At 44.9% G+C, this 18,663-nt stretch overlaps 1 protein-coding gene across 1 annotated transcript; it reads right to left on the bottom strand.

Annotated features, from left to right (window-relative positions):
* Nucleotides 1–202: 202 nt before the first annotated feature.
* C2H8orf76 (chromosome 2 C8orf76 homolog) lies at nt 203–16,734 on the bottom strand. The gene is made up of 6 exons (XM_032803506.2): nt 16,321–16,734; nt 10,653–10,748; nt 9,663–9,806; nt 8,327–8,853; nt 6,345–6,477; nt 203–4,504 (listed from the first exon to the last, which is right to left on the bottom strand). The coding sequence occupies exons 1-6, from the start codon at nt 16,429–16,431 to the stop codon at nt 4,346–4,348; spliced, it is 1,170 nt and encodes a 389-aa protein (XP_032659397.1). The 5' UTR covers nt 16,432–16,734; the 3' UTR covers nt 203–4,345.
* Nucleotides 16,735–18,663: the final 1,929 nt, after the last annotated feature.

The following is an 18,663-nucleotide window of genomic DNA, read 5'->3' on the forward strand; positions in this document are numbered from 1 at the left end:
ATGATGGAAGTTTCCATAACTGAGGGAGGCATAAAACAATCATAAGGAAATTCAGGTGGCATACAAGGACATTCAACTCCCCATCTACCCCAAAACATTAGTAAATCCTAGGGGAAATTTTTGCAAAAAAAATTAAAAAAATTAAAAATTCCACACACAATATTTTAAAATTCTGCATATTTTGTCAAAATAATCATGGCAGTTTCAATGATTTTGATAATTTATTTCAAAATACCTGTCACAAGTATGTAACAATACAGAAAAAGAAGATTCAGGAAATGTTTTTTGACAAATAGATTCCTTACTAGGCATATGAATACAGAACTTTGAGTAATAACTCATTTAAACTACAATACAGATACATTTCCTGCATCCCTCAGAAGCAGTGCAAAGGCTTGTGGGGAGTCAGGGGTAATGGAGGAGCTGGGGGAGAGGGAAGTAATTGCTAAGCAGTGAACCCGGAATGTTGTTGAGTGTGCGTGGGAGAAGTATGGAATGTACCTGTCTGGTTTTGGGGGGCAGGAAGGGAGGGATGGTTAGAGATTAGGGGAACCTCCCCCATGCAGACCCTGACACCCAGCCTCTCCCACTCAGGCACATCTGCCCCTGTACCCATATGTCCCTGCTCCCCCCTCCCCACATCTCTGCACCCCCACTCAGCCACCCCTCCTCCCTCCACACCCCTGCACCACCTCTCAGCCACCACCCTCCAGCCTGTCCCCATATAGCCCTGCACCCCCACTTCCACATTCATGAGGCTCTGCATCCCAACCCCCATTCAGCCCCTGGCTCAATGTTGTCACCCCACTAGCTCCTCAGCCCATGCCCCAATCTGTCCCCCCACTAGCCCTTCTGAACCCCACAGCAGACCCATGTGCCCACCCCCTCCGCCCATATGCCATGTCCCTTCACCTGGCCCCATGGGCAGAGTGCTGTGAGGAACACAGCCTCTCTTTCGCCCTCTTCAAGCCTGGCTGCTCCAGACTGTAGCCAGCTGCCCTCTCTTCTGGCACCACAGACGCTACTGGAGGGCAAAAGGTGTAACTGCAGTGTCTCTCTGGGAGAATCTATTTTCTGGGGAGAAAAAACAAATCTACAGAGGACATTAATTCTGCACATGCGCAGAAGTGCAGAATTCCCCCAGAAGTAACACTAGGCAATAGACTTTTGCAGTAAGATCTTCAAGCATTTGGAGAGTATAAACACTAAGGAAGAAATGGAATTGTTTGAGGTGGTGCAAGGAAAGGGAGTGATCAGAAAATTTCCCCCAACAATGAGTTGTGTTACATGTAGAACAAACTCCCTCAGGAAGCCCCTTACCTAGTAAAACTGACAAAACACTAGAAAATGTACTGCAGGGAATAGTCCTGCACTAGCAGGAAGATGGTCTCTAACCATCTTGGTCCTCTTTCACCACTAACATCTATGATAATGACTAGAGCACAGAACTGTGTTGATAAGCCACTGATTAAAACTGCAATTTTTTGTATATAGCAAAAACATTTTGTGGCATCTGTTTTTATTTGACTTTCATTGACACTTAGTTCTGTTATCTACAAATAGCCATCAGGACAACCATAACCTATTCTCTTTGTAAAACAGATTTTAGAGACCTCCATTAAACTCCCTTTGTGAGCAATGCTTTGCTTATTCCTTCCCTCTCAACTTGTGCGCCTTGTACCATCTTTTCCAATAGCATAACCTGTTCCTATACAGTCATAACCAAAACCGAATGAAAAATTAGACTTTATTTCCACTGAAATCGATTAAGCCCATACAGCCTATTGGGCTACTTAGGGTGCAAATATGTTCTGTTCATATCTTTAATAGAGATGTGCCAAAGGGGTCAATAAAATATTTTGGTAGTGCCAGCTTTGTAATTCAGTTAGTGTAAACGCAGCTGCCAGAGAGAGCTTATTGCACCTGTGTTCTGGTATTTATATTACCTAAGAGACCCAGTCAGGGCTCGTGACTGTGTAAATACTTATTAGAAGACAAGCCCTAGCTCAACAAGCTTACACTCTAGGCTTAGGTCTCTAAAGTCTATAGTGGCTTTACATTTATTTCCACTTCCAACTCAAAGTTTTATAAGTTAATCTTTTACTGATTTGGGTTCTGCATCGTATCTTTTTTGGTGCAGCAGAAATCTGGCTATACAGTAGAGGTCCTTCTATTCTAGAACTTGCTTCACCCTTTGAAAGGCCTGTATATTTACAGGATTTTCTGAGGAGATGGAGCGTGGTTTGGGAACTCTTCCTGGTAAGCAAATCGATAAATAATTTTCTTGTTACTGTGAAATCATAAGCCGGGGACTACAGTTTACAATTTCAGCAATAAATAAAGCCCAAAATCCTAAACCGGCTCCCACAACCTAACCTGGCCAATGATCAACAGCACATGTAATTACAAGCAGCTGCAGAAGTGTCCCAACTTTCAGCAAAGCCCGATAAAGATACTGACACACCACTCACATTTGCTTGAGGAGAAAGGCTCATGTAAACACCATGAGACTCCACTCCAACTCTGCTAATTGTGGCAGTGAACAACTGGTTATGTCTGCCAGAAACCACAATCACTGCATTCAAATGCTTATTAACAGTATTAAAAAGCATATAGTTAGATCACGCTCCCATGCAACCATCACTTTAGAACCATTGTAACTAGCTTTCCATAAATCTTCTTATCCAAAAGTAGAAACTGACAGTCTATGAAGTACATATAGTTGTGTGTAAGCATCGGTTTATTCAGTGTCCTCTTTAAAAGAGCCCAACAAAGTGTTCTAAAAGTAAAGAACACACTTGACTGAAAGGAATACTTGGTTATATTTAAGTATTCTTGCCAAACAACTATCTTTCATAACAAGCTGCCCAGGATGTGGTTTAAGAACATTAAGTTACAAAATCACCATAAATAATTTGATATGACAGGGAGGCAATTTTTTTCCCCCTGGAGAAGCCCAAATATTTAACTTTTACTGAACACAAATGATTAATGAGCATTACAGACAACTCTGAACAATTGCTTTAAAGTTCTGAACTCCATTTAAAATGAGCAGGGAAGCGTGATTTTGAGTGTGGGATTACAGTCCAGTGAATTTGTTTTTAAAAGCTTCAGCATTCTTTAGTACATTGAAAAGAAAGGCAAGCACAAGATGAGGAAAATCCACAAGACGACAACGTCATTATGCTGAAAGAGTAAATTTTGATTTGGTAACAGCTAATGAAAAATTAATGAGAACAGAATACATTCAATGTTTGAACAGGAGTAGGGAATACATTTCTTTTTTAATTAAGAGCACACCTTGGTTGCCTGGAATGCAAACTATGTTGATCAGAGAAAACCAAATAAAGATCTCTGCCTTTTCCAAAGCACAGAACAAGTCCAAACCATGTAATTTCACTGCTTTTAAACTTAAAGCAACCAGGTGTCTGGATTCATTATAAACTGAAGGTTTAACATGAAAAATCTGTACAGACGAGAGAACTGGTTTGTAGTAGGATCAACTGAGCTGCATTTTTCTCTTGTACAATTTCACAAAGAGTACTATCAGACTAAGTTCTCTCCAATACGTATAGCCTCAGAAACTTATTACTCTGAGCCCTCTGCACAAGCAAAAGTGGAGATGTATAGTGAGTTCTACACTTGCATATAAAACCCATTAGTCTTAGAGAGACTCACTGTGCAGACTAGAAGGAACATTTTAGCATTATGTTTTTAAAAAATCAGAGAGTTGCTCCTTATTGAAAATGTTCTGAATACAACTTAATATACTAAGGTTCCCAGCTATCTGAATTTGAATAGTAGAAATCTCTCTACTTATAAAGAAATATTAATTTTAAAAACATACCCACCAGATTTTAAAATAAGAAACTGCTAATTCCACAGCTCTAAATATAGCAAGATAAAACCAAACACTGAAGAAATTTCTTGCTAGATATTGCGGTGAGATTCCCCTAAGGACTTCAGAGCTGCAAAGAAATCCTAGGTGAGGTGTGCCCAAAAAGTAAAACTTTGTGATGTTCCGTGTTGCAATATGCCTTTGAAGACTGAGAATTGTCACTTGCCGTGGCCCAGTTTTAAACCGAATCTGTTACGTCTATTGGAAATGCTGTAGCACAGAAAGAAAAAGCCAACAAGTATGCAAGGAGACTGACTGATGATTATAAATGCAGCCAATATATGTTCTTACAAGACATACAATCACGTTACTTTATTTTAAAGTAATATGAACTTTATTCCATAAGTTATTCCATCATCATTAGAGGTAGAGAAGATAAAAAAAATAAATACAACAATAGCCGGTAAATTACTTATGCTGGAATACATATCTGGGAAGAACTGTCTGTCAAAGTGACAAACTGTCTTGGAGCTTTTTGAACCATTTGCCTTCAAATTCTATAGCTGATGTAGTTACCAAGGATGTCAGTGCTGAAGGGCCTACACATTTTATCTCTTCCTGACCATCCTCTTTCAGTTTTTCTGGAATGAGATCCTCCCCCATAACCTGCAGGTGAAATAAAAAGGGGGAAGGAAAAAACCCAGAAAAATTACCAGCAGCAAAAATAATACATTCTACAGTAAACAAACATACTTATATCTAAGAACACTAATAATACAATCGAGCTATGTTGTCAGCAGCTATCGCTGTGGTGCTCTGCTCTTGTTCAATGATGATAGCAGTCGGCTGTGTGCGTGTTTTCTTTGTGTGCTGCGCCGGCTCTGAGCAGGTAGCTGACACAGCAAACCCTAAGAGAACCCCCAAAGACCACAGACTCTAGTAAGCTACAAAGGAACCCGAGACAGGTTTATTGTTAAACAAAGCACAATAATAGTTTCCTATAGACTCTACAGAACATACTACAAATGTGTGCCCCCTGGCAATGGACACAGCTCAGTCAGTGGCAGGACACTCCACTGCCCCTTAGGCTGGACAAAGATGTGCACTCCGGGACCTACTCTTACACAGTTACAGGACAGATTACTGATCCCTACTGACATACTGAGGTATAGCCTCTTGGCTCATTAGGGTACTGTCTCCCCTTTGATCATGTTGTTCCAGACGAACAGATCTGTCCATCATGCTGTTCTGTCTTTAAGATGCACCTGCCTGTTCCTTGTTATGTTTATGGAGTGTCCTTGTATCAGGCTGTCCAGGTGCCATCTTGGCACAAGTTCCTCTTATTAGCGCTTATGTGTAAATGCACCTGCTTCTAACAACCCTCTTCTTGCCAATTTCTGTGAGTGAGGCCTGCCTCTGGCTCACAGCCCAGCTTTTGCTTAGCAGTGCCTGGAAGTACTTTGGTCCAGGCTTCAGGCCTCAGACACAAGAGTTTATATTTCAGGGCCTCATCTTCCTACAAGCTAAAATTTCCAACTCATGGTCAAACTGTTCACTTACTGCATTGTGCAACAAGAATGGGACACTGAAGGCCCATGTGTCATAGCTGCAATATTCTTCTCAGTTGGTCTTGGTTGTGCTCTGAAGTTGGTGTTTTTGCTCACAGGATGAAAGTGAGAGACTTCACTGCCAAATATAAATTCGAGTAATTCACACATGGCAGCAGCAGCAATATTTTGATTTTCCAGGAAGTCGGGAATTATACCAAGAAATGCATGAGAAGGGAGTCATTTCCTTTCCCAGATTTTTTTGTAATGTACTAGATAATCTGCATATTATTGCCCTCTATTGGATGGAATCAGTCCTGCTCTAATGTGTCAGCTTGCAATGGACTTGCCTTTTAGTGGCTGATTAAATAAAAAGTATAAAGCCCTACTAGTGACAGCAAAAGGAGATTCTCCTTGAGTTCAAAGTATATAGATGCCTATGTGTCTTGAGCTCAACATCACAAAAATCTATCTTTGAGGCTGCATGTTTGTAATCTCTATGACCTCAGACATGGAATATATACCCACACTTACAGAACCATCTAAAACTAGTGTAGAACCTAGTACACAGAATAAGACGACAAAATTAATACTATTAAAATAATTATTGCAGGGAAGTTTCAGTTTGGTTTTCTGAAAAACCAAGAAGAAATTGGAGTGTTTAATAAAACTCTATGTGTTCTCAGTTTGTTGCATGTTTACAATTTTCTCTCCTGCATACATTTTTCTTAAAACGAAATTTGTATCCTAATCAAAGCAAAAACAAGCAGGTAATACAGAATATCTCAAATCAACATGCACCTCTACAGAGTACCTGCAAATGTAAGTCTGAAGAGTCGGTGCTTACATAATGCCCCCTCCCCAATCCCCCGGAACATTTCCATTAGACAAATCTCCGCAGACTAAGTGGATCAATATAAGACAGCATTTATGAACTCACAATAAAATGGTACACTCACCTTAGTAATCAATAACAAGGATTCTTCCTTTAAACCAAAACCTTTTACTTTGTCTTCAGTTTCCTGTTGAACCTTTAAATTCTGATCCAGAGCAAAGGATGACTGTTGCAACTGTGTAATCTGAAGTAAAAGCCTGAAAGTAGAAAGTCTCAGTGAAAATATGCAGCCAATTCAGAGAAGTGCTGACTGTCAAAAATATTAAAAAGACAGCACAAAAATCAAGACTTTTAAAGTATTGTTTTAAAACAAACTGTTTTTCTTGGGATTTTTAACCAGGGAAGCAGAGAAAAAAGGAGAAACCTGTACACATCCGTGCAGGTTATATTATGCTCAACACCGTGATACGGGATACACCATGATTTGATATGAGATACCCAGCTTCAGAGTACATCCTGTACTCAATGTCTGATTTCAGACTTAAGAAAGCAGCATCTTGCTGCATATAGAGATATCGCTGTAAACAGAAGAGACAGAAACTTCAGCTTTAAGACAAAAAGGCACCTTAGATTCTAAAGAATCTCATGAGTTCATACTCATTTCCACACAAACCAGTCCTCATAGTTGTAAAAGATTTTAGAACTACATGTATCCATTTCAGGGGAAGTGCTGCAAGCCTCAGCATAATGCTTTTAGTGCATTTATAGACAAGCTCTTTCACCAGCAGAAGTCAGTTCAATAAAAGATATTACACTTCACCTACCGTGTCATTCTGAAGTGGCGATTTTATAAAAAGTCCACAGTTTTAGTATAGAACCTTATTTGCTAGGGGGTGAAATTCATAGGAACCTCTCTCCCAAGTAGAAATTCACCCCATGTAGAGGGCCAGTCAAGATCTATGCACCATTTATGTCTCACTTAAACCCAGAAAAGTCTAAGAATGCAGTGCAACTTCCATTGGACATAGGCCTTGTGCTGGCACTCTGTACAAGGATGAATTTCACCTAGGGAGAGATTTAATATGCAGATGTGCGTATATCTAAAAATAAACTACAACATTTGGAGAAACCGGGACAAAGAGTTAAATTATAGTGTTTACAAACATCTGATACTGAACTCTGTGCATGAAACATGATGCACAGCTTATCTTTACCTTGAATGTAGTTTTAATACAGTAACTCCTTGCTTAATGTTGTAGTTAACGTTCCTGAAAAATGCGACTTTAAGCAAAATGATGTTAAGTGAATCCAATTTCCCCATAACAACTAATGTAAGGGGATGGGGACGGTTAGGTTCCAGGGAATTTTTTTTCGCCAGACAAGAGACTATCTACATACACACACACACATATATACACACACACACACACACACATTTTGGGTTGTTTGTTTGTTGTGGGAAGAAGAAAGGGAGAAGAAAAACTGTTATCCAATTCAGTTTTTTCTCTTCAGTCAACTGTCACAGATCTCATTTATTTTTCAACCTCATCCATCGTGCAAACTGGTGAATTATAAAAATAATTCATTTTTCTCTAAGCTATCTAAGCTGCAAGCAAATGAGACAGGCTGCATCACCAGAAAGGAAGTCAGCTATCCCTCTCCATTGCTCAAGTTGTTGCTGTACCATGAATTGCAAAACTAAAAGCAGCCTTACATTACTAATACTGTGTTATTTCAGTGGTAAGTATGGGAAACTTTCCATATAAAATAATTTTTAAAAAGACTGCTGAGAATATATATCATCACTTCAGAATATTAAGGCAAAGAACTTAAAAAATTGAATTAATTAACACTTCATGCATTCACAAGCATGGTTTGCTTTTTGTATTTAACTCAGATTGCACAGTGAAATCAGACTGGTCAGTTTTATTTTCTGGTTCTCTTGCAATAATACAGTGTGTGTGTGTGTTTGCAACAATGAAAGAAATATTTAAATTGACAATGTCAAATGTTGATATTAAGGTTTAGGAATACTACATGTAAAAAAAAAAAATCCTTTTGAACTAAGAGTAGTTAAGGTTATCCTTTAATTAAATATTTAGTTACCTTGTTCTAACAAAGGAGGCACATGCCTTTATCCAAACATCTTTCAATGCTTCCTGTCCCCAGAACTCAAAGGTAGCATGTTTCATTTTGTCCCGTGTTTCACATTCTTCTGTGATATGGAGGGATCCCTTTACCATGTGGCTATCACTGTAAGATACTGAGTTGTCTCTGGTTGTATTTGTAGGAAGTGTCGACCAAATGTCTTGTCTCCCGCTGAGAGTTTTGTGACATTGAAGGTTCATTTCTTTTCCAAACAGTCCTGGTGAGGTTTGGAAAACGTGGTCATTTGCAGTACAATCTTTGCATTGAAGATGTTTCATTTCTGAAATGAATGATGGAGGCAGAGTCTGTAAAAAGCTCATATAAGTCTCAGCAAGTAGCTTCCAGTTCCATGGGTTAAAAGGATGTAAGGAAATCAGTTGCTGTAGGCATGTGATCTTTTTCTCTATATTTTTCAGGCGACAATAAATGGCAAACTGAAGGTTGAGGACAGTTGTTAAATGATCAGTGTTAGTTGCCCCATTTCTCTAGAAACAAATTATGACAGATTAAACACAGTAGAATGGATGCAGTCATTATTCAGGAAGATATTTTTCCAGTGATGCACCAATCCCTCCCTCCCTCTCTCTGCTTATGATTTCCAAAATTAATTATCCAAATTCTATTAACTATTTTTAAGATAATCTGATATAATTATGTGCAATCAGCCACAGTAGATTCAAACAATGCACTCCCCTAAGTGGTGCCTTATCCCAACCTGATAGTATCATCCTTGAATTTTATCACCACTTAATCTTTTTAATAGTTTTATACTGCCACCCAACGACACAGTATCTGAGTGCCTTCCGCATAAAACAATAGCAAAAGCAAAATCCCTAGCGGACTTCATGGAGTCTCTGGCACTTCTCCTTTTACAGGATCAGAACTCTGCTCGGGGTAAGATTTTTGGAGATGTGTGGAAGGGGTTGGTAGTAAATGCCTGGGAGTAAGAGGAGTGTTCAAATCGGGGGTGCCACTTACGGTGAAAAGGTATGGATTATTCATTTACTCCCTTTCTATATTACATTAATCATGGCCAGTAGAGCAAGATTCTACTCCTCTCTAAGATTACCACCACCACTTTTGTGGCAGAGTTTTTAGATAAGATAGATAGTGACAATCACTCTCCCTTTACCAAACATTCTTTGCACTGAGCTCACACAAAGGAGTTATTTTACAGGAGAAAGAACTTTTTCCAGAAAACAGTATGTGTTAAAAGGTACTGATCATGGTAGGGTGGGGTGTGTAGGTGTTGCAGGGGCTGGAGGGCAGGGGGGAAAAGGACTGCACAACTAACCAGTTTTTCTGCAATATCCAGAGCCTCCTGGTGCCTTCCTAGGTGAGCTAAACACCGAGCCTGGCCCTCTTGGACATCTCTTCTCATTGCAACGTTACTGGAAGGTAACAGCAGCAAGCAGCTTGAGTACTCATACAGGGCTTTCTAGTAGATGTTTGCAAAAATAAAAGTTAAAATGAAAAGCAACAGAATATAGGACTAAGCAGAAGTAAAAGAAAAAGATCAAAAGCCATAACTTGAATATGCACCATAATTACAGCTATAATCTGAATAGATAGGAATTTGAAATTAACAACTTATTTTGTTTAAGGTGACCTGCCAAGTACTTTGAAAAAAACGGGTATGAGCTGTTTTTTGGAGGGGGTGTGTGGAGGGAAACGGTGAATTTCTTTATTATGTATAATTATTAATAAGAATGATGAATATAACAAGTGTTAAGCCCAAGCCTTCTGACTTATGAACAATCTCAACTATCACTGATGTAAATGGGGTATCAGAAAACATCTGGAGAAATCTGTTCTATAACTCAGCTCATAAGTCAAGCCTTACAAAATATATTTGATTACAGAAACCATTTTTCATTTGGACCCAGTCCGTTTTAAGTGGAACCTGCTATATTTCAAGTTTTGAGCATTATCTGCTTGAGGTTCCCTTTAAGACCTACAGGACATAAACATTCAACATAAAGCTTCAATTATCCAAGACCTCAATTTGACTTATATCCCTGTTTCGTAGAAAGTACTGGAACCATGAAAATACCTGTGAAAGCAGCAGAGAATCCTGTGGCACCTTATAGACTAACAGAGGTTTTGGAGCGTGAGCTTTCGTGGGTGAATACCCACTTCGTCAGGCCTGCGTCTGACGAAGTGGGTATTCACCCACGAAAGCTCACGCTCCAAAACCTCTGTTAGTCTATAAGGTGCCACAGGATTCTCTGCTGCTTTCACAGATCCAGACTAACACGGCTACCCCTCTGATACATGAAAATACCTGAAACTCTTGTTGTCTGTATGCCAAATCACCTCTGAATTTTTTGGCAGTTAGAATTTCAACATCACCCTCGCTGTTTGCATCCTCACAAAACCACTGTAAACACAAAGGAAAATATTCAAATGTATTGTGGAAACTGAAGTTATGATTTTCAACTTGGCTATTAAGCAGTTTACAACCACCACCACCAGCAGCAGCATCTGGACTGAGTAGAGTATTTCAGGATTAGACTACACAGCAGTAGATTTGTAAGTGGAGACAGCATGAGGGCCAGGCAGCCATTATATTTAGAACAGGGGTGGGCAAACTACAGCCCATGGGCCGAATCTGGCCCATGAGCCATTTTAAGCCGGCCCACGAGCTCCTGCTGGGGAGCAGAGTCTGGGGCTTGCCCCAGGCTGGCGCTCCAGCCAGGACGCTGGGTCAAGGGCCGCACCACGTGGCTCGGCCCTGCTGCGGTGCTCCAGGTGGGATGCTGGGTCAGGGGCCGCACCATGCGGCTCCCAGAAGCCGCAGCATGGTCCTGCTCCGGTGCTCTAGCTGGGGGCTGCTCCACGTGGCTCCCAGAAGCTGAGGCATGGCACTGCTCCGGCTCCTACGCGCTCCAATGGCCCTCTCTGGTGCTTCAGTGGGAGCTGCAGGGCCAGTGCCTGCAGATGGGGCAGCATGCAGATCCGCCTGGGCGTGCCTCCACATAGGAGCTGGAGAAGGAACATGCCACTGCTTCCAGGAGCCACTTGAGGTAAGCGCTGCTTGAAGCCTGCACATGTGAGCCTCTCCCCACACCCCAACTCGTTGCCCCACCCTTGAACCCCCTCCCGCTCTCCAAACCCCTCAATCCCAGCCTGGAGCACCCTCCTGCACCCCTAACTTTTCATCCCCAGCCCCACCCCAGAGCCTGCACCCCCAGCCAGAACCTGCACCTCTTCTGAACCCATGCTCCAGCCCTGATTCCCGCCTCCCACCTGCTGAACCCCTCGTAACAACCCAAGAACTCTTCTTCACCCCAAACTTCTTATTCACCCTGATGCTACCCACCCCAAAGCCCGCCACCCCCAACCAGAGCCATACACCCCAACCCCAATTTTGGTGAAGCAATTCATGGCCCACATTCAATTTCTAGCTTCCCAGGTGCTGCCCTCAGGCCAAAATGTTGCCACCCCTGATTTAGAAAGCTAACACACCAAGCTCACAAAACAGATAAGTTCACCAATAATGGGCGTAAACATAAACACTGCATTAAAACAAACATTTATGGTATTATAAAGTTAAGATTGTGAATAGACATCCAAAAAAATAAGTAAATTGAAAGAGTTTGTGGATCAACAGCAATTTATCTCAGGTATCGTTTACACAGCCTGTTGTATTTTATAGCAGGCGGTTCTCAAGCCCTATTTCTTTCTGACCCCCACCCCAACATGCAATTAAAACTCCATGAGCCACCAGTGCCCAAAACAACTGCTTTTCTGCATACAAAAGCCAGAGTCAGGCGTATGTTCTACACATAACAGGATATTTTCGAATAAGCATAAACCGTTTTATAAAACAGATATTGTTAAAGTTGATTGCACGCGGCACATTAGGCACATTAATTCGGTGGTGCGCTGTTCCATGGTCGAGGATAGCGCGATTTTTCTGGAGCGTTCACTATGGGTTAAGCTATCCATAGTCCCGCAGTCTCCCCCGCCCCTTGGAATTCTGGGTTGAGAGCCCGTGCCTGATGGGGCAAAAATCATTGTCGCGGTTCTGCGGTAAATGTCCGTCACTCATTCCTTCCTCCAGGAAAGGCCAACGAACAGGACAATTCATTTCGCACCCTTTTTCCCTGGATTTGCCCTGGCAGGATGCATAGCACGGGCAAACATGGAGCCCGCTTCAGCTTTATTTTATTTTTATTTTTTTTACAGTCACTGTATGTGTACTGGATGCCCGGACAGAGGCGATTACTCCAGCGCTACCACAGCAGCATTCGTTTGTTTTGCATGCTAGCGAGACGGTTACCAGTTCGTTTCTGTGTACCGTCTGCTGCTGGGTAAATTGGCAATGAGATGACAGTTATCTGTGCCTCGTACTGTCTGCTGCTAATCATGGGTGCCCCTGGCTGAGATTCGGCTGGGGGCGCAAAAGCCAAAACTGGGGAATGACTTCCCTGAGTCAATCCCTCCTTTATTGGTTTCTAAAAAATAGAGTCAGCCTGCCCTAGAATACGGGGCAAGTGTACTAGAGAAACCAGTGTATCAGAGAAGCACAGTTGCTCCCGTGTCAGATCCTCAGAAAGTGATGAGCTACATCGTAGTCCCGGGGGATGCCCCTGCAACAATCCCACTCATTGCTTCCCTCCTCCCCCAATCTTCCTGGGCTACCATGCAGTGTCCCCCCTGCATTTGTGTCATGAAGTTATTAAAGAAATGCGGAATAAGAAACCAGTGAACTTGTTAGTGAGATAAAATGAGGGGAGGCAGCCTCCCAGGGCTTATGACAGTCCGGCAGGACTTAAGCCAGTGTGATGGGAAGAGAAGCCCGCATCCCACTGCTTTATACAGTCCAGGCAGTACAGAACTATTTCTCTACCACATGAAAGGGAGGGGCGATGGAAGCTCAGCCCCCAGTTGCTATTTGATGAATAGTTACCAGCTGTTCTTGTCCATCTACTGAGAGTGTACCAGCAATCATTCCTATTTTTACCCAAGGCGCCCCCCCCGGTCCGGCCTCACCTAGGCAGCCAGAGATATTGCAGCTGTTATCAAGCATTGAAGCACTCATGGCTGATAAGGACCGTTACCAGTCCTACTGCACCATCTGCCAACCTGGGGAGGAAAGGAGCGAATACTGCCTTCACTGCTGCCAAGCATCGCGGTCTACCAGCAGCATTTCAGTAGCCACAGTCGGTGACATTGAAAGAAGTCAAGAAACGATTTCTTTCCCTTTTCTTTCACGTGGTGGTGGGGGAGGTAGTAAATGTGAGAGCTATTTCCCTGAACGAGCGCCGCGAACAATGTGTTTGAACCTTACAGGCATTTGGGAAGCTTCAGCCAAGAATGCAAATACTTTTCGGAGGACTGCTGTGGACTGTGGGATAGCTGGAGTTCCTCAGTACCCCCTCCCTCCATGAGCGTTCCATTTGAGTCTGCTGGACTTCCCGTTACGCTGTCTCGCGCACTGTGTAGCTGGAGATTTTTTTTCAACGCTTTGCATTTCTCTTCTAACGGAGCTCTGATAGAACAGATTTGTTTCCCCATACAGCAATCAGATCCAGTATCTCCTGTACGGTCCATGCTGGAGCTCTTTTTTGGATTTGGGACTGCATTGCCACCCGTGCTGATCAGAGCTCCACGCTGGGCAAACAGGAAATGCAATTCAAAAGTTTGTGGGGCTTTCTTTTCCCGTTTACCTGGCCACAGCATCCGAGTTCAGATTGCTGTCCAGAGTGGTCACAGTGGTGCACTGTGGGATACCGCCTGGAGGCCAATATCGTCGATTTGCGTCCACACTAACCCTAATCCGATATGTTAATATCGATTTTAGCGTTACTCCTCTCGTTGGGGAGGAGTACAGAAACTGATTTAAAGAGCCCTTTAAATCGATATAAAGAGCATTGTAGTGTGGACGGGTACAGCGTTAAATCGATTTAACACTGTTAAAATCGGTTTAACAGCGTAGTGTAGACCAGGCCTCAGTGTTAGGGAATAGCAAGCAGGGCAATTGCTTGGGGCCCTATGGCACAGGGGCCACCGCAAAGCTACATTGCTCAGGCTTCAGCTTCAGCCCCAGGCAGTGGTCTTCGACTTTCTGTCCTAGGCCCCAGTGAATCTAGTTCTGGCCCTGCTTGGTGGACACCCCTGAAACCTGCTCACAACTGCCTAGGGGGCCCCGGACTCCTTGTTAAGAACCACTGTTTTATAGCATACCTTAAGTACTGGCAGGCTGAAGTGTACAGTCAACAAATAGAGTACAAATCTAAACTTTTCAATTTCCTGATTCACATTCTTGGTTTTCTCAATTTTAATGTTGCATTCACAGTCATTTTCACTTCTCCCTCCCCCAAGAAAGATTAGAGACATGCCACTGAAAAGTTTTCACAAAGTTCTGCTCCTTCCAGAGTACCATAGCAGCATGACTATTCCATTTGACAGATTCTTAAACCATCCTCATCACCACAGTATCTGAGTATCTTCCAGTAGTGCCTTAATCACCATAACTAATATTTGCCATGTGTGGTTCATTCTCTCTCTCATCCTCTTCTCAGGATGTGCTCAATGGAGAGTTTTGGTTTGGTAGGGTGTGGGTGAAAGGGTGTATGTTTTAAACGTACATGCTGCTATATATTTATGTTAGAGTAGTAGACAAATGTCTTTACAGTGTTTCTGAGTTTAGGTCAACTCTCCAAGCCAAAGAGGACTATCTGCTATCAGCACTCATTTTACCATTTGGACACCATGAAAAACTGTATGGATTACTATTTGTATTACCATAGGAGCCCCAGTCATGGCCCAGGACCCCATAGCACTAAGTGCAGTACGAATACAGAACAAAAAGCCCCACCCCCAAAGTGTTTACATTCTAAGAAATGGATACAGGTCTAATGCACATGGGTGAACACTGCAGGCCCCATTCTGCTCTCACTTAGACTAGGTGGGGTGACCGGACACTCCGATAAAATCGAGACCATCCTGATATTCAGTTGCTTGCCCCGCTTGCCGCCCCCTCCAAGTGTCCCGATATTTTGTTCATGTAATCTGGTCACCCTAAGCCTAGGCGCTGCAAGAACCCCAGCTCCCCAACAGTGCCCTGGCCCAGCCCCTCCCCACAATGTCCCCCCACAACAGTGCCCCTCAATCCAGCTCTCTAACAGTTCACTTGACCCAGCCCCCTACACACGGTACCCTCCCTGCTCTTCCTCTCCTGGCCCGGATCCTGGTTCAGTTCCTCACCTCATTCCCATCCTAGCTGTTTGCCCCTCCCCTCAACCTTGGCCCTGGTCCCAGTCCCAATTCTGTCCTCATCCTCCCTGCACCTCCCATACTTGGGCCTAGTTCCAATCCTGCCCTCTTCATCCCTGGGCCCTGGCTATCCCCTAGTTCCTTCCTGGTCCCTTTCCCCTAAGCCTACTGGCTCCAGTTACCCACTCATCAAACACACATCCATGTAGTGCCCTACCTGCTAGCTCCTCCCCTTGCCCCAGTCTTCTCCCAGTCAGTCCTTGTGCTGCTGTTGCCCCAAAGCCGTCCCAGGTCATGACGAGGACACCCTCTAGACCAGGGGTCCTCAAACTGGGTGTTGCCCCCCAGCCCAACCAGTGACCCCCAGTCCTCTAACAGTGCCCCCCCGCCCAACCCCCACTGCCCACACAACAGTGCCCCCCAGCTCCATAACACTGAACCCAGCCCAACCCCCCAGCCCAGACAGTGCCCCCCAGCCCAACTCCCACTGCCCACACAACAGAGCCCCCAGACCCCTAACACTGACCCCAGCCCAACCCCCACTGCCCACAGAAGTGTCCCTCAGCCCCGCCCCCCAGCCCAACTCCCACTGCCCACACAACAGAGCCCCCAGACCCCTAACACTGACCCCAGCCCAACCCCCACTGCCCATACAAGTGCCCCAGCCTAGTCTCCCAGCTCCTCGTGGGCCCGGCCCGGAGGCTCCCGCGAGCCGCCCCCCCCGTCACCTGAGGCTCGCAGCGCTTGGCGGTGTAGGCCGCGCAGCCACCGCCCCGGCCCCTGTCCCTGCTCTGGGCGAACACCGAATCCTCGAATTCGAACCCCAGCGCCAGCTCCATCGCCTCCCTGGCCACAGAGTCTCCGGCTAGAGCGTCCCCGGCAGCGCCTAGCCAGAAGGCGGTGCGGCGCCCGGCTAGGGGGCGCCCCCACGGGAACCATAGAGAAGTGCGGAGCAGCGGCTGGAGTGCCTCCCCGATGGGGTATCGGGCAAAAATCAAGGAGGACGCGGCTAGAGAGTCCCTCCCTGGCAATAGAGAGGCACTGGCGGTAGCTAGAGTGCCACCCCGTGCTTGCGGTAGCCATCTCGGATTCGGGCAGGGCGCTTCAGCGGCGACGCTGGCATTCGGGGGGAAGTGCCGATACGCTGGTGGGAACGGAGCAGTCTGAGGGCACTGGGTCATGCACTGCGCTCCAGGGACTGCAGCTCCCGGCATGCAACACACCTCCCTGTGCCAATGGGGGGGGTGTTGGACGCGGAGACTACAACTCCCAGCATGCAATGCTCTGTATCCTGGGAACTATAGTCCCTTTTCATGCCCCATTGCATGCTGGGAGCTGTAGTCTGAGGCTGTGCAAGGGCAGCATATGGGCTGTGTATGGCCCACGGCCCCTCTGTGGCCACGCATGGGTCACAGGTAGACTAGGAACCGCTTTCAGAGGTTCGTGGGCCTCGCACCGTTTTCTCTTTTATCCCCTGCCGGTAAGGTTAATATTTGCATTAGCATCAGCCACTAGTATCCAAGATTAGTAGGAGCATTGCATTAGTAGGAATGTTGCCAGCAGATAGAGGGATGTGATTATTCCCCTCTATTCGGCGCTGGTGAGGCTATATCTGGAGTATTGTGTCCAGTTTTGGAACCCCCCCGCCCCAACTACAGAAAGGATGTGAACAAATTGCCGAGTGTCCAGCAGAGGGCAACGAAAATGATTATGGGGCTGGGACATATGACTTATGAGGAGAGGCTGAGGGCTGGTCTAGACTACGGGGGAAAATCGATCTTAGATACGCAACTTCAGCTACATGAATAATGTAGCTGAAGTCGAATATCTAAGATTGGATTCCTCACTCGTCCTCACCGTGCAGGATCGATGTCCGCAGCTCCCCCTGTCGATTTCACAACTCCGTTGGGGTTGGTGGAGTTCCGGAATCGATATATCGCGTCTAGATGAGATGTGATATATTGATCCCCGAGCAATCAATTGTAACCTGCCGATACGGCGGGTAGTGTAGACGTAGCCTGAGAGAACTGGGACTGTTTAGTCTGCAGAAGAGAAGAGTGAGGGGGGATTTGCTAGCAGCTTTCAACTACCTGAAGGGGGGTTCCAAAGAGGATGGAGCTCGGCTGTTTTCAGTGGTGGCAGATGACAGAACAAAGAGTAATGGTCTCAAGTTGCGGGGGGAGGTCTAGATTGGATATTAGGAAAAACTATTTCAGTAGGAGGGTGGTGAAGCACTGGAATGGGTTACCTAGGGGGGTAGGGGTGGAATCTCCCTCCTTAGAGATTTTTAAGGCCTGGCTTGACAAAGCCGTGGCTGGGATAATTTAGTTGGTGTTGGTCCTGCTTTGAGCAGGAGGTTGAACTAGATAACCTCCTGGGGTCTCTTCCAACCCTAATCTTCTATGATTAGGGAACCCGGGATATCACCATGTGCACAGGTAGGGAGAAGACTTTACCATAGTGCAGTGGTTCTCAAACTTCATCTTTCTGAGCCCCTCCCCCCATGCTATAAAAACTCCACAGCCCACCTGTGCCACAACAGCTGGTTTTCTGCTTATAGAAGCCAGGGCCCTTGTTAGGGGGCAGCAAGCAGTGCAGTTGCCTGGAGCCCCAAGTCACACGGACCTCCACAAAGCTAAGTTGCTTTGGCTTCAGCCCTTGGTGGCAGGGCTCAGATCCCCAGGATTCAGCACCATGCAGCAGGACTTTAGCTTTCTCCCCTGGGCCCCAGTGAGTCTAACACTGGCCCTGCTTGGTAGACCCCCTGAAACCTGTTTAAGGCCCCCCAAGGGGCCCCAGAGCCCTGACTGAGAACCACTGCCTTAGTGCACAGACATCAGGGAAATGGGAAAGGATTTGCATCCAGCTCTAAGTGTGGGCATTTCCTGATTGAATTTCTAAGTTTGTGAAGAAGGGGTTATAATGGTCACTGTCTGGTAACTGCAGTGGGAGCAACCAAGTGGCTGCTCTTACGAACAGACCTACAGCAAATGCAAACCTGTAAAAACCAACACCCGTGTCTTCCTCATAAGAGCAGACAGATAAAAGGCTCACCCAGGGCAGAACTTCAA

The sequence above is a fragment of the Chelonoidis abingdonii genome, chromosome 2, assembly GCF_003597395.2.
Source record: "Chelonoidis abingdonii isolate Lonesome George chromosome 2, CheloAbing_2.0, whole genome shotgun sequence".
Classification (NCBI taxonomy): Eukaryota; Metazoa; Chordata; order Testudines; family Testudinidae; genus Chelonoidis; species Chelonoidis abingdonii.

What these genes read in the sequence shown, in the direction of transcription:
- C2H8orf76 (XM_032803506.2), bottom strand. Translation starts at nt 16,431, where the DNA reads ATGGAGCTGGCGCTGGGGTTCGAATTCGAGGATTCGGTGTTCGCCCAG. An exon ending in CCAAGCGCTGCGAGCCTCAG is followed by an intron (nt 10,749 to 16,320) that starts GTGACGGGGGGG and finishes TTGTGTTTACAG; the next exon opens with TGGTTTTGTGAGGATGCAAA. An exon ending in ACAGACAACAAGAGTTTCAG is followed by an intron (nt 9,807 to 10,652) that starts GTATTTTCATGT and finishes AACATCTACTAG; the next exon opens with AAAGCCCTGTATGAGTACTC.